This window comes from Seriola aureovittata, chromosome 1 (assembly GCF_021018895.1).
Source record: "Seriola aureovittata isolate HTS-2021-v1 ecotype China chromosome 1, ASM2101889v1, whole genome shotgun sequence".
NCBI classification, from domain to species: Eukaryota; Metazoa; Chordata; class Actinopteri; order Carangiformes; family Carangidae; genus Seriola; species Seriola aureovittata.
In genome coordinates, this window is record NC_079364.1 from 6140112 (window position 1) to 6160633 (window position 20522).

Below are 20522 nucleotides of genomic sequence, written 5' to 3' on the forward strand. Positions count from 1 at the left end.
CTCTGTTTATCCCTCATCTGTGCATGATGTTAACCTCTCCCTCCGGCCTGTAGGTGGCGCCGGCAGAGGGCTTCTCAGACCTGGCGGTGCAGGTGATGACGTCGCCCTCCAAGAACTACATCCTGTTCATGATCGCACTGAGCGTGTGCGTCCTCTTCCTGGTGGGGCTGCTGTGCGGTCGGATCACCAAGCGGGTGACGAGAGAACTGAAGGACCGGTAGAGGACGATTGCTCCGACGCTTCAGGAAAGACTGACTCCTCGCACCTTCCTGTACCCCCCCTCCTCCCCTCCTCCCCCTCCTCCCCTCTCAGATGCCCAGTCTGTAACCAGCCAACCTGCACAGTGCCAACACCAGTGCCCACATCTGGACCTCCTCCTCGGTTTAAAACTCTTTGGCTGCTGCTGAAATTTGCATCAAATGCAAAACGTTTCCCCCGAGTCTCATGAAAATCTTTAATCTCCATTTGGGCATCTCCACACGTCAACAGAGCAACTGACCATCTGATTGGACCGTTCTTTTCCTTGGTGATAATATTTCCCTCCCAGAAAATCTGCTTGTCCCAAGGTTTCCGTCTGGGGGTCGGACATGAAGTCGTCCGGCATCTTTTAAGTTTCTAAATAAGCGCTGTTCATGATGTGACTGAGGGCTGCTTCTGACGTTAGAGTTGCTTTCCACCCATTAGGTCCTAATGCTTTTTTGTGGTATTTAATGGAGACTGGAGCATGTAGAGCAACAGGAAATGGTCTTTCTAAGGGACTGTGGCAAGCCTGAATCGCACACGGTGCAACCTGAAGTCTTGTGGGAAACTTTGGGGGTTGAACTCCGAGATGTTCTTGTTGCTTTGAAACATCTTCTCATCAATCATGACGTCCCGTCCTCTTCACTCCTGTACAGGGACCGTGTCCAGCTCACCAGGTACGACTCGTCACCCGCTACTGAAAACCCCCCATTGACTGAAACTGGTCCAAGCTGGTCTCTGTTTTCAGGAATGTTGTGTGCACGTTTTTTTTTTTTTTTTTTTTTTTTTAAACTTCATTTAAAATGCTAATTAAAATCATTGCACTTTTTAAAAACATTTTTTTTTATTATTTCTATGCCTTATTTATTGACGATTACTCTGCAGCCCTTTGGACCCAGTTCTACACAGTTCGACTAAAAAGACACACAAACCAACCACAAAGAGACACAACTACAGAGACACAAAACAACTACAGAGAGACAAAACAACTACAGAGACACAAAACAACTACAGAGAGACAATACGGCGACAAAGAGGCGAAAAAGCAATGACAGACACAAAACAGCTGCATAGCAACAAACCGACCACAGAGAGACACAGAAAAACTACAAAAAACCCAATATGACTACAAAGAGGTGCAAAAGAAACCACAGACCTAAAACAACTACAAAGAGACACAAAGCAACCACATATCAACATAAACGACCACAGGGAGACACAAAACAACTACGAAGACCCACTATAACCACGAAGAGACGTTAAATGACCTCATAGAAAACCAGAATGACTACAGAGACACAGAACAACCACAGTCGTCGTTTTGTGTCTCTTGCAGTGCAGATGTTCCTCATCTGTAGGAGGTGGGAGTCATTTAAAACATCTGTATCCAGAGGCCCAATGTCTCATAATCTGTCCGTGGCTGTGGGATATTTGGAGTTACAAACAGAAGCTACTTATTTACATGATTTGATATATTTTTGATATTAGAGTATTGAAAATTGTTTAGATATTTATTTGCTATTCAGGTATTACACAGAATGAACAATGTACGTAACAATGTACAGTTTATTATTGCCAAGAACCAGGGTTTTAAATGTGAGTCAACATATTTTTCAAATGAGCCCCTCTTCTATAAAACTGCCCCCCCCCCACATTTAAAAGTTTCTGACCCCACTCCTTGATGTAACTCCTTTAAAACCACAAATACTCACTTTTACATTTCTGTGTTTGTACGACTTAAACAAATCAGATATAACATGTTAATTATTGAGCTTCAGAGGTGACACACCTGTGCTAGCCGCTACCCGTTTCCAGTCTTCGTGCTAAGCTAAGCTAAAAGTTTCAGCTTAGTTAATTAATAAACTGACATCATGTGTAATTGACAGTAGAAAACCTTAGAACTGGGTCACGTCAATCGGGTAAAATACTTTTAGTGTCCCTTAAATCCTGTTTTAAATCTTTACTAAACGGATGTAGTCCCATTTAAGAAAAGCAGCTTGTTGCCTTTGTCCACTGACATCAGCTGATTGGACGACGAGCCTCATTCATCACATTCATCAATTAGTGAAAATATTTACGCTAATTTTCTTTTAACAAACCTTTTGCAGCTTTTTGATGCACATTAATGTGTGTGATTAAAGACAGAGTAAGATCAAGTGTGCAGCATATACACACTGTTTTCTGTTTATTTACAAAAGTTAATGAAGCTCAAGTTGCAAATAACGTGGAGACACACCGTCAAAGGATTTTGCCTGTGAAAAGAAATTTCCTACCCGAAGGCCGAGCCGATCGACTGACCGATAGAAACCAACCGCTCGCTGCTTGGAGCTTTTCTAAACGATCTCCATGTTTCTGTGTGTGCGTCTGCTGATGTTGAATCAGAGCGATTTAACAGGAAATAAAGACAGCTCTCATAACCAGTTTTGTACGAAGTCTCTGTGTACAAACTTTATCGGTGTGCAGTTTGTTTTTCTTTGTTTTTGTTTCTTTTGGGATTATGCCATGTAATATGAAGATGTAACAGAATTATCATTGTGAGATTTGATTTTGCTGTACAGATAAAATTTGTCAATTTAATAAAAATGTCTGCAGATTTTCAGATTTCTGCCTCAACCTGAGTCCATTTTAATACTGGATATGATATCCTGTACTTTAGTGTGGGAACATTTTGGTCAGAAACAACAATGCAACTGGAAGAAGTAGAAAACAGATTAGACACAGTGCGAGGTAACGGAAATTGTATATAGAGTTTCAGGTGCAACCTGAGGCAATCCATACAACAGCCCTTCATTAAACTGTATCTGCTGTATTTCTTTTAGCCGTTATTTCTAACAATGGTTGGAAATCGGCAGAACATGATTGATCAGGAACCAGCCCACACCACGATCAACAGAACCGTCTAATACACTGAATTTATTTGCTCTATAACAAGCTTTAGGTGAATTTTTGTCTTAGTCAGAATTATTTTGGGTGAATCGATTTGAGGTCACTTTTCTCAGCACATCTTAAGCTTCCACCTGCCGTTAACAATTCACAAAACAGCATTTTAAGCTTGTGACTGTGTTGCTTCTCGTCAGAAAGCAGCTCGGGATTTGTATCTAACTGTTTTTATGCACCCAAGCTTGTAACTTCTGCTTTTTATTTAAAAAAAAAGACATTTTCTAGAGGAGTTGTTAATCTTTTCTACTAATGATTCAACTGTGAGATTGTCTGAGCTGCAGAAGAGCTCCAACCGTCAGTAATGTAACATTGTCTGTGGGGAAAAATGAACCAGAGCCACAGGTGCATGAATACGTCTTCCCACTTCCCAACGTTATGATGTACTTACCTGAAAAGTATGCAGGACACTATATTAATTACTACTGAATAAAAGCAAGATGAGAACAAAAGAAAGCCTGTAAAACTTCCAGCTGTAGAAAGCTCTTTATTATTGCTTCCCACTTTATGAACTGTACATGATTTTGGAGAGAAAAAGCAAAGATCAAAAGGAGCAGCGGCGTTAATTTCTCTATTATATCTCTTATTGGACATCTACATGGGGTTAGCTTTAGCGACACTCAACCAGCAGAGCAGAGGACGCTCCCTCACACACGCACACACACATCACAAACTGTAACATGCAAAACCCAAAAACCGGACAAAATATCGTCACTTATTTTAGACATTTGAGGCGCGTGTGCTTTGTGATCCCTGCACAGCAAAACAAACTAGCAACAAACCACCTTCCACAAGTTAGATGACTAATCTAACAGTCAGTTAACTCTGCCTGCTTTAGTGAGTCTAGTTCAAATGAAGAACGATCGCTAAATTAAAAAGGAAAATAAATTAGAAAGTCATTCAGTTGACTGTAAAAATGCTATTCTTAAAAAAAATGATCCATCCATATTGAAAATCAGTTGACTTAATATTAATATACAGCTACCACATTAAGAAATAATCAACAAAGGAGAGAATGTGAATTCAGTGTAACACCTAAAAAATCTACAGAATAACCAAAATAAACCGTTACCAAGCTAAATGACTGAGAGGAGGCGCGATCAGCTGCTGCCTGCACAACGTTCAAACTCTTTAAACGTCCAGGTAACAGCAGATCAGCAGGTGTCTACTGGGGTCAGACTGGAGGTCATCAGCAGGTCATCACCCAGCAGACGGCTGTAATTCCTCAGTTTATACAGCAGGGCGGCGCCGCACGTTTCTGGCCTCATTGACTAAGGCACTGACGGGCTGAATCCAGATGTCCAGGTGTCACCGCACCTGCAGACCCACAGACTTTGCGGACGTGGAGGGCCACAACCGATCCGGTCCACAAGAGGCCTCGAGGAGACTTTCTCTGGATGAGGTACAGACCTCACTGACTGAATTACCCACAACTAACTGAAATATGGACATGACTTTTTCTAAACAGAGGTAATCAACACAATTTGTATTATTGTCGTCCTTTAGTGATGGAAGCCAACAGAAGCCCTGCAGCGTGATGACACACTGTGTGAACGACTGTAGTTGCTTTGGATGTTTCCACAGCAACGAGTGAAACAGGTTTGAGGCCTCGCAGACTTGACGTGATGACGGTGAACACGTCACGGTGCGTACGACTGAAGTCTGCGAGGGCTCAGGTCCGTGAGTCCGGGAGGTGGACATTTGGATTCAGCCTCAGACTTTTCATCTCGTCGATTGTCGTCATGGAGACGACGATGACGAGGAGCCTCTAGCCGCATTTCCTCTAACGGCCTCCGACTAGATCCAAGAAAACTCAAAGGGAAAGCCGCTTTGACATCTACCGGAAGAGTCCCAACTTCTTTCCCCACGAGACGTTCACTTTACTTCTCTTAAAGATGAGAATACTAAGGCTTAAAAAACAGTCCAACATTTTGGGAAATACACTTACTGACTTAGATCAACACTGCAGCCAGCAGCTAGTTAGCTTAGCTTAGCACAAAGACTGGAAACAAGGGGAAACAGTTAGCCTGGCCCTGTCCAAGGATGACAAACTCCATCCACCAGAACCTCAAAACAAACTGAGCTATAGAGGCGGGTTTAAGCCCGGCTAGTCTTCAGCCTCGTGAGAGATATCAGAGCGGTGCTGGTTTTCTCATCTAACTCAAAAAGAAAGTGAGTATGTGTATTTCCCAAAGTGTTGAAGTATTTCTTTAAAAAGAAGCATGTTTTGTGGGTGTGTTTGATTCACTTCACGTTGTGGTTGCTCCTTGCTCATTCCACCGTCCTTTTTTTTCCTGACTTTAGTAACTCAAAAATAATGGCAGCGAGCAGAAACTGATGCGTGACGTCACAGAACGTGCGTCCATGTCTTTCTACAGTCTACTGTCTGTTCATGGTCATGGTCACAGGCCTTTCTCTTTGCCTGTGAAGCTTCTTTCAAACAGGAACGTCGTTGACCTCGGGCTGAGCGAGCGGCCTTTCACAACAACAAACAACAGAAAAAAACAAACAACAAAAACAAACTCAGTGACGAGTTTTAGAGTCAGTAACCAAAAACTGACTGGGGGGGGGCGGGGCGTGTCTACATGTCAGCACTAACAGCTTTTGATTGGTCCTGGCATCTTGAGTGTAGTTGTACCATTGGCTGCATGACTGGAGAGGGCGGGGCATCAGGATGTGATGAGCTGGACGTAGTTGGCGGGGTAGAGGCCGACCTGGCCGCTGCTCAGCTGTCCTTTACACCAGCCCTGCTCGTCCTCCTCGCCCAGCTTCAGCAGCTCCTCACCTGGAGGGAAGAGGAAGGAAGTCAGCTCCACCGTCAGACATGTCAAATTAAACGTGTCACAAAAGTGGGAGGAAGCATTCATGATGGAGAGAAGAGAAGGATTCAAGACCTGAATTTCTTTTGTTTATATTTTGTTCATTAAATTGCTTCTAGTCCTGTAAGACTGCAACCACCAGCTGTCTTCATGATCAATAGGTCTGACAGTAACTTTCATTAAATGTCAGATAAAGTTCGTTACTTGAAACCTGTTCAAATTGCTTCATGAAAAGTAGCAAATATTCACATTTAGACGCTGGTACTTGTGAATTTTTGGCATTTTTACTGAAAAAAAATTACTGTCAATCAATCAATCAATCAATGATTCACTTCAGCTCTAGTCCTGGTTGGTTCCTGGTTGCCTGGGGAACTAATGAAACTGTCATGTATCATGGGGGTAAATAACCATGGATCCTGGTTCAGACTAAGCAGAGCTGAGCTGGGGTAAGCTTTTCCTAACTAAGGTCTCCCCCTCTGTGGTCCCATCAGGTCGCATTAGCTCGGTGCCCTTCTAACCCCCCATGAAGCCTGCCCGCCTGCAGAGGACGGACTAAAGCTCTGACACCATGAAAAAGGTTAACTGAGGGCGACATCACCTCCCGCTGAAAACCGATTCTTCACGGCCGCTTTTATCCCACTGTTTTGGTTTTACAGCTCATGATGGTTCAGTCTCATTTCATCTCATTAACTCCGCAGAGGGAGTTATGTTTTCACCTGTGTGTCTGTTTGTTTGTTTGTTTTTCAGCAGGATTACACAAACAGTACTCAACCAATTAGCACCAAACCTGGTGAAGTGATGGGACCTGGGTCAGTGATGAATCCATTACATTTTGGTGCTGATCTAGTGAAAGAGACCAATCCAGGAATTTTTTAATCACCTTCCATAACATTGCAAGATCGGCCATTTTTCAACACTTTCTTAGGAAATAATGTTTAGATCTTGATGTAAAAAAAAAAACAAATAAAACTCTGATATTTATGGTGTTGAGGTCTATGACTTTGTACAGTTTGGCCTTGGCGGAGGTCTGCGCTTTCTTTCATGTGCCACTGTTATCAAGCCGCGTCTCAACACAAAAGAACTTTATTGTCCCACCAAGGCAGGAAGTTTTTATTGTCTCCCTCAAACAATCATCGTTATTCCCAAACCCATGAAACCTTGTGTGAATTCTGGCTGTTACTCCTTTCCCTGACGCAGCCTCTGACAGCGTCGGCGAGATGCTACAGGTATCTTATCTCTCAAGATGCAACTGAGCTTAGCTGTTCATACGATGCGGATCAGCAAAGCACCAGAGTCAGAACAGAGCTTTGTCATCTTCGGTGTGAAGTTTCAATATAAAGAAGAAACTTTCATTCACAACGTTCCCGTCACTGAAAAGAAAAACACAAGAAATACTGTACATCCAATGACCTTGATAAACTGAGGTTTCTCATCTCATTCAGCGTTTTTATTTCTTTATTTCTAACAGTTGATTTATGTGAGTGATATGAGTTTGAATTCAGATTATTCTACAATAATCCCTCAAGTTAAGATGAAGCACACGACAGCAGTCTCGATACCCAGATAGATGTCGAAGCATCCAGTGGATCAGGAGAATAAAACCAGCCTGAGTGATGGTTTTATTTCCAGTAAGACTCACCTGTGAGTTCTGAGTTCTCAGGTGAGACAGGTTACGCATTTTAATAAAGCTGCGTTTTGGACTTGAAATTATTTTTATTTCCAAACAGAACTAAATCAGCAAACCAGAGACGATGTCAAGCTGCTCGCGCTTCACATCCGTCACAGCTGCACACGTCATGCAGTGAGGTGTAAACACACAGTTCTCATGTTATCAGCAATTTAATATGTGAATCTGTTGCAATGATGATCCAGTTCAAGTCACAGAAATAAGACAGTTTTATACCTTTTAAAAAATGTAAATGTAACTCTCACAAGCTGTTTGTAAACACAGATGGAAACCAAATACAGAAGCAGCTGTCGTTTTACAGCTGAAGCCGTTTCTATTTATTTATTCATTTTACAAAAGCTGATACGTTTCTGTGACTTAGAATCATTAATGCAAAATCCACAAACGTCCAGTAAATGACATGCAGACTGAGGTCAGATGTAACGTGTGTTTTATGGGTGTCATCAGAACTGTGTGTGACATGAGTGTGTGTGTAAACGTGTTAAGACGAGGCATCACAGGTGAAACAAAAAGAAAAAGAAAAATGTTTTCAGGTCCTGAAAAATGAACTTTTCTCTACTAGGACGTGCGATGTGATCTTATATTCATGAAAGCTGTTATTTCATAAAAATGTGCAAATTTGATATAAAAGATTGTTTTATTCTGATAAATATCTTTAGGCTAACTGCCTTTTGGGAATTTGGAGTTAAGTGTGAGAAATAAAATACTATTTAAAAAGAGGGAAAAAAATGTTTAAGATTCAATTTTTCAGATGAAAAAGATCATTTCAGGAGAAAAACAAATGGACACGATATCAAGAACAAAATGTGCTCCTTTAATTAGGAAACTTAGGGGGCCTATAATGTTAACCATTTCAATATATGATCTAAATAATAATAACGTTAATAATAACATTTGCACTGCTGGTCATAACGTTGTATTGTATTGAACTTTAATATGAGGTGCTACAGTGTTCAGGTGGGAGCAGATCGTTTGTTGCTAATAATTCAAAACTGATCGCAAATGTTGTTTATTCTGGTTTTTCAATCAACTCGTCGTCATCACACGAAGTGTTTCCATGTGATCACGACTCGTAACATTTTCTGTTTAACACGTAATAATTCTGACTTCATTATATTGAGATAAACGTTCGTATTTACTTCCCGTCAACTTCGAGAGGGAGAAGACAACAATGAGACCGACTTGAACAGATAATTAAAGTGAAATTTTATTTATTTACTTTTTATTTGTAAATTCTAAAGGGTTACCTTTCAAAAGGAGACCAGGGCCATGACCTTTTTATTTTGGGTGTTCAAACCTTCACAAAGTCGGGACGTGTTGCACTGCTCTTACTTTTTATTTCATTTGGATACATAAGCTTTTTGTCTTTGGAGCAGCTGAAAATTTCACAATTACTTTTCTTTTTGCACATTTTATGAAACAACCCCCCCCCCACCTCCCTGTGATGCCTCCCATCTATAAGCATTAGTAAGGGTTAATACCTGCTTTAAAGCTGAGCTCATCGGCTTCCTGGCCCATGTAATCATAGAGCGCTCGGACTTGCACACCCTCTACCTGCTCCTCCTCGTCCTCCCCCTCCCCCACGCCGTTCACTGCCAGCACCTTCTTAGGACTTTCCTCGTCCGACCAGTCTGACGAATAATCTTTCACCCTGAGAGAGAAGAGAGGAGGAAGGACGGAGACGACATCAGACTTCAGCGAGTTCTGTCCAATCTCAAAAAGATCCGTACTGGGCAAAAGTACTAGAATCACCAATTAACTCACAAATCAAACCGACAAAGTACTGGTTTTGTTTCCTATCTCTATAAATATTATAACATTATTACATATTATTATTATAAAATATTATAACAGTTAGCAAAGATTCGTCTGTATGCAGATGATACAGCTGTTTAAATCAGCGTGTTGCTGACATCCACACTGCATTTCATGCACACTTAATCATTTTAACAATTAAAATCAACCATAGGACAGGTTTACTAGACTTTTTTTATTTTTGTTTGTTGGTTTATTTGTTTGTTTGTGTGGAGTTGATATATTTGTTGTTTGTGTTTCTTTCCTCCTCTGTTTAATGCTGGTTGGAGATTGTTGCGTTTTCATATTGTGGAAAAATTAAAAATTTAAGTCATTTAAAAAAAAAATAACTAAATTGTGGCTTTCTCCTGAACCACGCAGTCTGTGCAAAACATAGAACACACACACACACACACACACACACACACACACACACACAGCTTTCTAGCTACTAATTAGAGTGTGTTATGTACTGGATGTTAACTCCTCAGGGTGACTACAAGGTAACAAACTAAACTGTACGCTGCCTCTATCTCCATCTCTATCTCTCTCTCTCTCACACACACACACACACACACACACACACACACACACACACACACACACACACACACACACACACACACACACACACACACAGGTTTAAACTTTACAAAAACAACACACACAATTAAAAAGTACAGTTGTGATGTGATGCAGCTCAGAAATACACTTCAGACGTCCAACAAACTCAAGAAATCAGAGCATCATTTTGTGGATAATGAGAAAACAGTGATGGTGGTTTGTTGCAGACGTGGACGTGTCCTCCTACCTGCCGGTGTCCATGGTGATGGGACTCGGCGGGACGTCGTCTCCACCCGAGGAGACGATGTTGGTGAGGGTGACCACGTTCTCCTCAGAATGTCCACCTCGCTCCTTCCTGCTGATGGAGCGACTCGCCTCCGGAGACCACTCCTTTAAAATCCAACGATATTCAGTTTAGCCTCATGGAGGAGAATCAAGGGAAACCCTGTGTGTGTGTGTGTGTGTGTGTGTGTGTGTGTGTGTGTGTGTGTGTGTGTGTGTGTGTGTGTGTGTGTGTGTGTGATCCTGTGACCACTGATCAAAGTTTACACACTCTTTATTTTAACATTCATTAAATCCAGATTCACTAAATTCAGAGACTGTGGCGACACAACAAGTTAATTTCTTTAACTCATTTAACGTCCAACTGTTTTCTCTGGCGTTTAATATTCAATTGAGAGGATTTACAATCCATTTTCAATGTAAATAATAAAATGTAAGGTTATTATTGAAATTTTTTAATTGAAAAAACAAAATATGATCAAATACAATGAAAACAAACATTTAACAGCAACATTCAAAACACACAACAGGTTCTGATTTGGATTCCTGTCAAAAGTTGAAACAATAAAGAAAATTTGCATTTTTTTGTCTTAATAAACTGTCGTAGATAATCAATGGCATCTATCAGATCACACACACACACACACACACACACACACACACACAGCCAGCCAGCCAGCCTGTAATAACAGGCTGCTGACAGAAGTAGGTGGCTGGGGATACAGTTACTGGTATTTACAGTCTCAGTAGAGCACAGAACAAACTCCAAACTATCAGTGCTACAGGAGGAGAGAGTGTGTGTGTGTGTGTGTGTGTGTGTGTGTACTACATGTCCTTACAGCTATAGCATTCAAGAAGGAAGATAACAGATTTCCTCCACAGTGAGGACGTTTTCCTGCTCTTTAACTTTTCAGTTTTATTTTGAGTTATGAATGAATATTATCGACTTAGAGTCCTCACAAGAATAGAGAGACAAACCTGTGAGTGTGTGTGTGTGTGTGTGTGTGTGTGTGTGTGTGTGTTGGCACAATGGCTCTCTGTTTGCGTGTCAGCAGTGCTGTGGGAACGCCGGGAGATTCCTCAGAGGACAGAAGAGATTCATTTCTTTCTGCCAACATCTCTCTCTCTCTCTGTCTCTCTCTCTGTCTCTCTCTCTCTGTCTGTCTGTCTGTCTGTCTGTCTGTCTCTCTCTCTGTCTCTCTCTCTGTCTGTCTGTCTGTCTGTCTGTCTGTCTCTCTGTCTGTCTGTCTGTCTCTGTGTCTCTCTATCTCTCTCTCTCTGTCTGTCTGTCTGTCTCTGTCTGTCTGTCTCTCTCTGTCTCTCTCTCTCTCTGTCTGTCCCTATCTCTCTCTCTCTCTGTCCCTCTCTCTCTGTCTGTCTCTCTCTCTCCCTCTCTCTGTCTGTCTGTTTCTCTCTCTCCTTATTTTTAAAATCTGAAAAAACTGGAGAAGCTGAATCCTGTTCACTGTGTCCTCAGAGCAAAGACTCTCACTGTTTACTACAGAGAACCACTTGGATTCCCTCATGTCCCGCCATTATTCACTGAATAAATAAAACGCATATTTTCACAGTCCTAGTCGTTTTTAAAAAAGGTTTTACTTCATCAAAATGCAAATTTATGCAGCGAGCTACACCTAAATCCAGTCAGATCTTCTTCTCCACATGGAGTATCTGTGCTGTAACAACCAACTGTGTCCTTATCATGAAGTTTAGCAACTAACACTTCCCGCATAGTTATTGTCAAAGTGTGTCCACCTTCCCTTGGAGATCTCCCACTAAATACAAGTAAGTTTCAAGAAGTTATGTTATGAAGTTTCCAGGAAATTAGCGAGAAAATAAAAGCAACACAATAGTCCTGCTCTCATGATGCTTCAGTTTTGGAGGATGTAGTTTGTGACACTGAGAGGTGTTTCTATAATATCGTGTCTGCTCTCATTGATGAGAAATGAGAAGACAAAACGGAGGTGGTGATTTTTCTCATGTCAACATCTGCCTCTTTGTGTTTGGGATCATTTTCTGCAGCTGCTCAGAACATGTTCTGCACGGAGCTGAGGTGTGCGATGGATCCGAAAACATCTGAGCTCTTCCAACAGACAACAGACGTCCAGTTACTGCATGTTTCGAGTCTTATGTGTCAACTCCTTTGTATGATTTGAAATTTGAGGATCCAGGTCTGGTGACACACACACACACAGCCGGTGTGGAGGGTGGGGGTGGGGGGGGAGGAATCCAGATGATTGTATCTCTATTATGACCTGACAATTAGGGCTGTGGATCTTGTCACAGACAGAAAATAGGACAGAGTTTCCTTCACTGAGAGAGTGAGGAGGGAAATACCTGATCACACCCAGTTATGTCATCCTCAGACTGGATTCCCAAAACCTCCGAAAGACATGAAAGAACTTATTCTGAGGTAGAATTGATGCTCAGCTCACTGTTCTTCTACTTTAAAACTTTTAAATATATTTTTATGTCTCTGTGTTTTCTGGTTGAAACCTCCTGTGTAAGTTAAGCATCTAATTTTCTGGTCGCTGATACCGAGCGTGTCTGTGCAGCTCCAACAACGCACGGACGAGCCTGTCTGTCTCTGTTATCAGACAATCATGTACAATTATAAAACAGTCATTTCACTGAGGAGTTGTTATGACTTCCAGTCATGTTGTGTTTGGAAAACGTGAAACACAAGTGACCACAGAGAGAGAGCCGGGGGCCGACGTTCTCAAACAGGCAACTGTCTAGATGAAGAAAAATATATAAATAGGGATGAAATAAAAGGATTTTCTTCTTCTTTGTTTCCACCTCTGATAAATTCAAAAAAAAGAAAATGATGTAAAATTATATCAAACGTTCAAATGCAAATAAATTCTTAATTATACTGCTTCGTTTTTATATGGATTAAGAAAGAACTGTTTGAATTTGCTTCATTTCCGGTGTCATGAAAAAAGGTTAGAAAGAGTAAAACAGAAGCTTGAGAGAAAAAAAACTAAAAGAAACAATTTCATGTTTGTTTATGTCACAGGCAGATGAGACATTTAACATTAAGAACCAATAAAACACACAACAGCTTTCACCTCGATAAAGACACACGCGTCTGTTCGTCTGCCTCCCAGAGTCTGTTCGCTTTTTCATATCTGTAAATATTTGTTTGTCCTCACTGGCCCTGTCTTCAGGGGAAATCTGTATCCACTAACAACTAAATAAACCTCTGTGTGTGTGTGTGTGTGTGTGTGTGTGTGTGGATTCCTACATTCCTGACCCCACTCAGAGCTCTCAGTCACACAACAAGGCTTTCACTGGAAGCCTGCTAAATATTCAGTTTGTGTCTTTGACACACACACACACACATACACACACACACACACACACACACACACACACACACACACGTACGTACACACACACACACACACACACACACACACAAACACACACACTTTTTAAATTCAGTTCAGAATTGTTTATGTGCCTTCATTCATTCATTCATTTTTTTTTTTTAAACATCTTGATGAAAACAAGAGCTCTGTGCAGGACTGTGGCAGCTGTCCAGTGTGTGTGTGTGTGTGTGTGTGTGTCCGTGTGTGTGTGTGTGTGTGTGTGTGTGTGTGTCCGTCTGTCCACACCTCAAACTGTGGCCAGTTCATGCTCATGCCCGGTCCGTGGGTGTTCCTCCACCATCTGAGATCATCAGTGTCATTGGCTGCTCGGATGGTCTGACCCAGGTCCTGGTGCAGGTCTCTGAACCTGTTGGACACAGAGACTGTCAATCATCACATCTGCTACACCCTCCTCCTCCTCCTCCTCCTCCTCTTCCTCCTTTAAATTCTGTTATGCCAGATATTTCCCACAGGAGTTGGTGGAGACCAAAAACAGAGATAATAGAGTGAATATTGGACTTGCACACAAACATGACTTAGAATCAAAGATAAAGCTGCTGTTGCTGTATTATTTATTTTATTTAATTCTTTTCTTTTTTTGTTTATTGTTGTTGCGCAGCTTTAAAACACAGGTAGAAGACCAGATGAAAAAAACAAAACAAAATTGTGTTGTTTGTCATATCCTGCTCCAGACATGACACAATGACACTTTTCATTTCCTGTGTTATATTTACTGCAGCAGGTTCCTGGTTACACTCTGTGTGTTCTGCAGGCTGGGCCTTTAAAATCCATTTAAAAAGGTGGAATTCCAGATAAGACTATTGTATGTTGCATATTTCTTAGTCGGCATTATCAGCTCTTTGCTGATAATATCGAAACTTGCATCTATCCATCTACAGCAGGCATCCAGGAGCTGCTATAAAACCCTGTGGACTGGATTCAACAGGGAACAGACCTGAGGTTGTTAAAGTTTGTCCAACTACAAACACATTTCTAAGAGTAAACTTGTTGTTTACTCCACTGAAGAAGATCACGAGATCACAGTGAAAAGAAATCTGGTGGTTAAGACTTTTTTTGGTCCATTTATTTTGGTCAAAAAGGAACTTTTACTCCCAGTGTTTCACACATACAGTTAAGGAGTTTATTTACATTCATAGTAAATGTTCTGACACATAAAATCCTCTAATATGTCCATGAATGTCCACAAATTTAGAGGAGAAAAAGTCATCTATTGAAAAACACATGAAACCTGTGACACTGCTTTGTCCATATGTACATTAAATCAGATATTATTCTAACTGGCTGTAGAAACGATTTCTTAACACGATTTCAAAGTAGGTGACGAGGGAACAAAGTCGTTCACAGTCATTGTTCAGTGTAAAAACTCAGCTGTAGCTAATCTGAGGCTTCAGCAGCCTGAATTAGTTAAATCAAGTCGATCTTTTTTAGCATCAAATTTCCTCTCTGTCTTTTCCCGGGCAGCGTTTGTGCTTCTTGTCACCAGTGTAGGAAAAAGAAATAGAGGAAATTTTTTACTAAGAAGATCATAAGTTTGATTAATCCTCACTCACACTGTGTAACTCTTCAGCTTCAGTTGAAGCTCAGATATATTTATACACCAGACAGACTGTGGATTTTATTCCCCATCCCCTCCATTGGAACCACGTTGACGAGGAGCCAGCGGCGGACGTGAGGAACAATGACGGCAACAAAAATTGCTTCAGTGAACAAATGTGAGAATTATATGAAGAGACTTGGAGAAATGTGAGGCTTCACTTGAAGGAGACAGAAGCCTAAAAGTTTCAGGAAGCACTTCTTATGAACGCCCTCATGCCTGGTAATTCACCTCAGGTAATGAGAGAGTCCATAAACTAAAGTCTGTGAGAGCTCAGACTGAGAGTCTGGTATTTGGGTTTGGACGGAGAGAGGGGTCCGTAGGGGGGCAGGTGGTCTTTAATTATCTGGTCTGGACCGAGAAGCTGCACACGGCTTTGATTTTAGAAAGCAGAAAAACCAGTTCACTCCAAAGTGGAAAGAACCAAAAGACAAACACGTAAAATCTCATCAGGTGAATTCGTCCCAATATTTGGACAAAGATCTTATTGGACTTCACCAATCAGTGTTACCACAGTAACGGTGGTTTGTTTAAACAGAATGCGAGGTCAATAGTTAATGGACAACAGCATGAGTTTTCTATTAACTCCTGTGTATATACACACATGTTCACACACCGTTACACTTCTGCATGCCTTCGCTCTGAGTCATGGATCATCAATCATCTAATCAGCCTCTATTCCCTCAGGATGTGTGTGTGTGTGTGTGTGTCTTACCCTTGTCTGGCGGACAGGTCGAGGTGTGTGTGGATGTCCAGCAGGACGTCTTTAAAGAAGCGCAGCCTCTTGCGCTCTGCCTCCTGGGTGAGGTCGAACACCTGCTCCATGTCCTCCATATAACGCGGGTTACAGCGGTTCAGCTCCTCCAGGGCCTTTTCGTAGCGCTCCTTCGCCTGCCACACACACACACACACACACACACACTTTGAATTTGTCTTTGAAGCATAAAAAAAACAAATTATTTTAGTTTCTAAAACTTTCTTCCCAGAACATATTACATTGCTTTTCTTTTCCACTGCAGTTGCTCATTAATTGTTCAAATTACTTGCGTTTTGTATCGGGTCTAATCATTCAGGAATTTAATTTATGCAGGTAGGGTTCAGGTCGGTTTTCCACAGGTGTGTTTTGGACTAGTGAAGACCTGTGGTGTAAACACTGTGGAGTGACATCACAGGCTTGAACCACAGGAATTAAACCGTCAGTATTAACCAGGATTATTTTATACTAAAGATCAACAGGTTGGTGATTGAGAAGAGGTGTGTGTGTGTGTGTGTGTGTGTGTGTGTGTGTGTGTGTGTGTGTGTGTGTGTGTGTGTGTGTGGTGTGTGTGTGTGTGTGTGTGTGTGTGTGTGTGTGAAGAGCCTTTTCAGGTCTTTCCTCCCAAACAAATGAGTTGTGACACTGGATTTCATTTCCCTGTGAAGAGTCCGTGGCCGACTGACACAGCTCTGTTCACTGACCGATCCTGAGTTTGTCTCAGGATTTCCCTGTTTTCGGTCGATCACTTCCCTCTTCAGGACCTGGAGCCTTTTCTCTGCCGTTGGGTTTGTGCAGAGCGGAGAGCAGAGGGGACAAGCCTGGTCATGTTTCACAGTCAAAAACACACACACAGGTATGTTTTTCTGGACTCACTGACACACCCAGACTGCTACAAGAGGAGCTCCGCATGGGACTGTGTGTGTGTGTGTGTGTGTGTGGTGTGTGTGTGTGTGTGTGTGTGTGTGTGTGTGTGTGTGTGTAAGCTTTGTACTTTCTCGGCCTCCTGGTTGCAGCGCTCCACCCGGGTCGTGTATTTGCGGACTTCCTCCTGAGACTTGGACGGGTCGGCCTTGGCGTGCGTTTCCCTGGTAGATGCTGTCCACTCCTCCTTCCTGGCCTGATGGTAGCTCTTCTTACTCGACTCCACCTTGACACACACACACACACACACACACACACACACACACACACACACAGAGAAAATAAAACACTTATGGATTTGTAATCAATACAGCTCCTATTTCTTAAACCACCTTATTATCCTCTTAAAATGTTGTACTGTTTCCTCAGATCTGATTCACTCACAGACTCTGTTCATGTATTGTCACATCAAATATGATTAACTTTGGCTAAATGGCTCCAGTCAAAAGTCGTTTCTTCTATAAAATGTCAGAAAACATCAGTTTCTCTTTTTTTTTTTTGTCTGATCAAAAATAAAAAAATAACCCGAACCCAAATAAATGTTTTAGCTTTTTTCAGTTTCCTGTTTTAAACATTTGGTCCTGGAGAACTAAAAATAGACGTTTCCCACTGCAGATATTTTCAGATAACTGGTAACATTCACGATGGCTGAGTCCCAGTAAGTCATCACATGACCCCAGAGGCCTGGAAATAACGGTATGCAGCCATTATTCGTGTTATTAGTTACACCTCTTATTTCCTGCTACGACAAAAAAAAAAAACCCTCTGTCTCTCATGCAAAATGAAATACTGACTTTATTGCGTTTATTCATGCTCTGTTCATTCATCTTTTCCATTAATCCTCCTTCCTGTGTGCACTAGTCTGTAGCCACCACACGACAGACCATCAGAAAACCGCCCAGGTGGCGCTCACCTCCTTCAGTTTGCGGACCCAGGGTTTCTGGGCTTTGCGGAAGCCGTCGTCTGCGTCTTTGGTCTCCCTGAAGCCGCCGATCATCTGCTTGTGGAAGGCGTCCTTCTGCCAGTTGCGCACCTTCTCGCTGTCCTCGCTCGCCAGACGCTCCCGCAGCTCCAGATGCAGCTCGCTGAGCCGATCGGCCGCCTGCATGAAGGCGTGCCACGCCTTCTCCAGCGTGCCGTACTGAGGCCCTGAGGAAGAAGATGGACAGGGAGCGATATTCTCACCATGGAACGAAAGAGACAGAGACCAACTGCCCCTGTTTCTCTGTAGCAGTGATTCAGACTAATGGATAAATGGTGAAATATTTAAATGTAATCAATAAATGGTGAAATACCTGAAGTAATAGAAAAACTACCTTTTTAGTCCGTCTTTTAATTGAATTTTATTTATTTAACTGTCTCTTTATTTATACATTTTGGGCTGTTTCACTGTTACGTCCTTCTATTCTCTTCCAGTTTTCTGCGTTTCCTCAAAACAAATTTATTGTTTTCCATCTGTAAAGCACTTTGTGTTTCCTTGTTTGTTTAAGAAGCAGTTGACAGATGAAAGTAATGAATCGATGGTTGAAATTGTAATCGCAAAGTGAAGTAGTGATAAATGGTGAAGTAGCTAACATTAGAAATAAATGCTGGCGTTTTTTTTTTTTCCCCCACTGACCTTTCTCCACGACGCCCCTCCACCTCTTGGCCCAGTCGCTCAGCTGCAGGGCGTAGCTCTTCTCTATCTTGGCCCTCTCCTGGAAGCAGCTGACCAGCTCGTTACACAGCCGGTGGCCGTCATCTATCCGCTTCACCGTCCTCTTGTAGTTCCCTGGCTGCACGCACATGCACGCAGGCACACACACACACACACACACACACACACACACACACACAGATTTCGACTGTTATATCAGTTGCTCTGTTGTTTCAGTGCATGTTGGTGAACGTTTAGTGGATCGGTGATGGTGTAGAGACGACTGAGTGACAGAGGACAGACAGGACTGACAGTGAGGAGTTGAGGGTGTGTAGTTTTTCCAGGTGGAGGGCTGTGAAGCCAACAGTCTGTCAGCAGGGACTCATTACGTGTCTGTGTGTCTATGTAAACACTGCAGACCAACACAGTTCAGTATTTGACTGCAGAGCGACTCGGTGAGCTGCTCTCTGTCAGATTCTCTATAGCTTAGGGTGTTATTGCAGTAACTGCTGTTTGTTGTTCGTTAAGTAACTGATTGTGTGTCTCTGGATTGTAAATATGTGACCAAGTATTTCCAGGCCAGTGCATGTAATTTTTCTACACTATAAACTTGCATTTGAACATTTACTTTTAGTAGCTTGGTTCCAGCATGCAGTCAGCAAGTTGCCTTTTATGAGAGACTTTCTTTTAGGTTCACACATAAACCCCTCCAAGATTCTTGATCATATCAGTGCCTCTTAAACTTGACAAGCCCAGGCTTTGACTACCGGCAAACTTGATTTATTTTCTCTGTTTGATGTGACTGTTAACAATTTGTGTTTCAAACCGATACTGTACCTCCCAGAAGCTGTCAGAGCTCCCCAGGTCGCTGAGGTCTCCATTGGAAGACATTTTGGGGTCGGCCTTACAGCACGGAATGATGGCGGCTACAGGAAAGACTGTAGAGAGAGAACGAGAGAATACCATTTAATACATACAGCTAATTTCAGGTAAAAACTGTCACCACATTAGCTTTTTTAAGCTAGGAAATCAGTCCTGTAACTGTCTGACAATCATACGGTTTTGTATCAATCCACGGTAACACTTCACATAAGGAGGAGGAGTATTTTCCTTTGCAGGTATTTAGCTGTAAATTACACAGATAAATGGTGAATCTTGGCTTTTAATCGTCAGTTTGAGTCAACACCTTCCCTTTTGTCAACTTCTGTTTCCAAGGTCAAGAATGAACTTTGAAACTCAACTTTTAATACAACATAAAATGGAAATTTGAACATCTGCACCTCCATGACAAGAAGAGCAAACTTCATCTGGTGAAGAAGAAGATCATGTGATATTATCCAAAGCTCCAGAACATCTAATAAATGGACCCAGAGGGTCGAGCCAGAGCCGCAGATATACAACTGTTTTCCAACTGTTACTAGTAAACTGGTCTGAAAATGTGCACATTTTTTAAATGTTCATAGTAATACAGACAGTAAATCTAAATATAGTTTATGTTAAATTAACATATAATAACATATAAATACAGCCACTGTATGTAGAAGGGTCAGGAGGCTTTTATGGTTTCCCTGGAAGACAATGATATAGGATTATGTGTTCTCTGTTTTGGGCATCAAACCCGTGATGGTCCAGTTTCCCTGCTCTACAGTTTCAGCCTCAGACAAACTGCAGCTCCACGTCAGCCGACACCGAGTCTTCACCGGCGATCGGCTGCCCACAGAGCTGTTGGCCACGTCGCTGCCCAGCTTTCCCTCTGCACACAACTGGCCTGTGTGTGTGTGTGTGTGTGTGTGTGTGTGTGTGTGTGTGAAGAAGAGAGTGTGTGTGTGTGTGTGTGTGTGTGTGTGTTGTGTGTGTGTGTGTGTGTGTGTGTGTGTGTGTGTGTGTGTGTGTGTG

General features: G+C 42.0%; 2 protein-coding genes and 1 long non-coding RNA gene across 6 annotated transcripts in view; 2 read left to right on the plus strand and 1 right to left on the minus strand.

Moving 5' to 3' along the window:
• The window catches only part of LOC130185558 (Golgi apparatus protein 1-like), a 28874-nt gene extending 26033 nt beyond the window's left edge, over positions 1–2841 (plus strand). Inside the window, exon 27 of the mRNA XM_056402123.1 lies at positions 54–2841. Coding sequence (XP_056258098.1) covers positions 54–221 — 168 coding nt within the window. The 3' untranslated portion in view covers positions 222–2841. The remainder of the gene's footprint in view (positions 1–53) is intronic.
• An 807-nt stretch (positions 2842–3648) lies between these two features.
• The window catches only part of pacsin3 (protein kinase C and casein kinase substrate in neurons 3), a 33217-nt gene continuing 16343 nt past the window's right edge, over positions 3649–20522 (minus strand). For 3 of the 4 annotated variants that reach the window (XM_056402322.1, XM_056402402.1, XM_056402245.1), the window contains 9 exons: positions 19464–19564; positions 18609–18765; positions 17904–18139; positions 17061–17216; positions 16028–16203; positions 13944–14064; positions 10289–10431; positions 9165–9334; positions 3649–5962 (listed from right to left, as the gene is read on the minus strand). In XM_056402322.1, the coding sequence (XP_056258297.1) occupies positions 5847–5962; positions 9165–9334; positions 10289–10431; positions 13944–14064; positions 16028–16203; positions 17061–17216; positions 17904–18139; positions 18609–18765; positions 19464–19517 (1329 nt within the window). In that variant the 5' untranslated portion in view covers positions 19518–19564 and the 3' untranslated portion in view covers positions 3649–5846. The remainder of the gene's footprint in view (positions 5963–9164; positions 9335–10288; positions 10432–13943; positions 14065–16027; positions 16204–17060; positions 17217–17903; positions 18140–18608; positions 18766–19463; positions 19565–20522) is intronic. The other variant, XM_056402488.1, reaches the window with a different exon arrangement.
• Positions 17060–17961, plus strand: LOC130185858 (uncharacterized). The gene is made up of 3 exons (XR_008830208.1): positions 17060–17192; positions 17606–17686; positions 17852–17961. It is a non-coding gene; the product is annotated as an uncharacterized LOC130185858 (long non-coding RNA).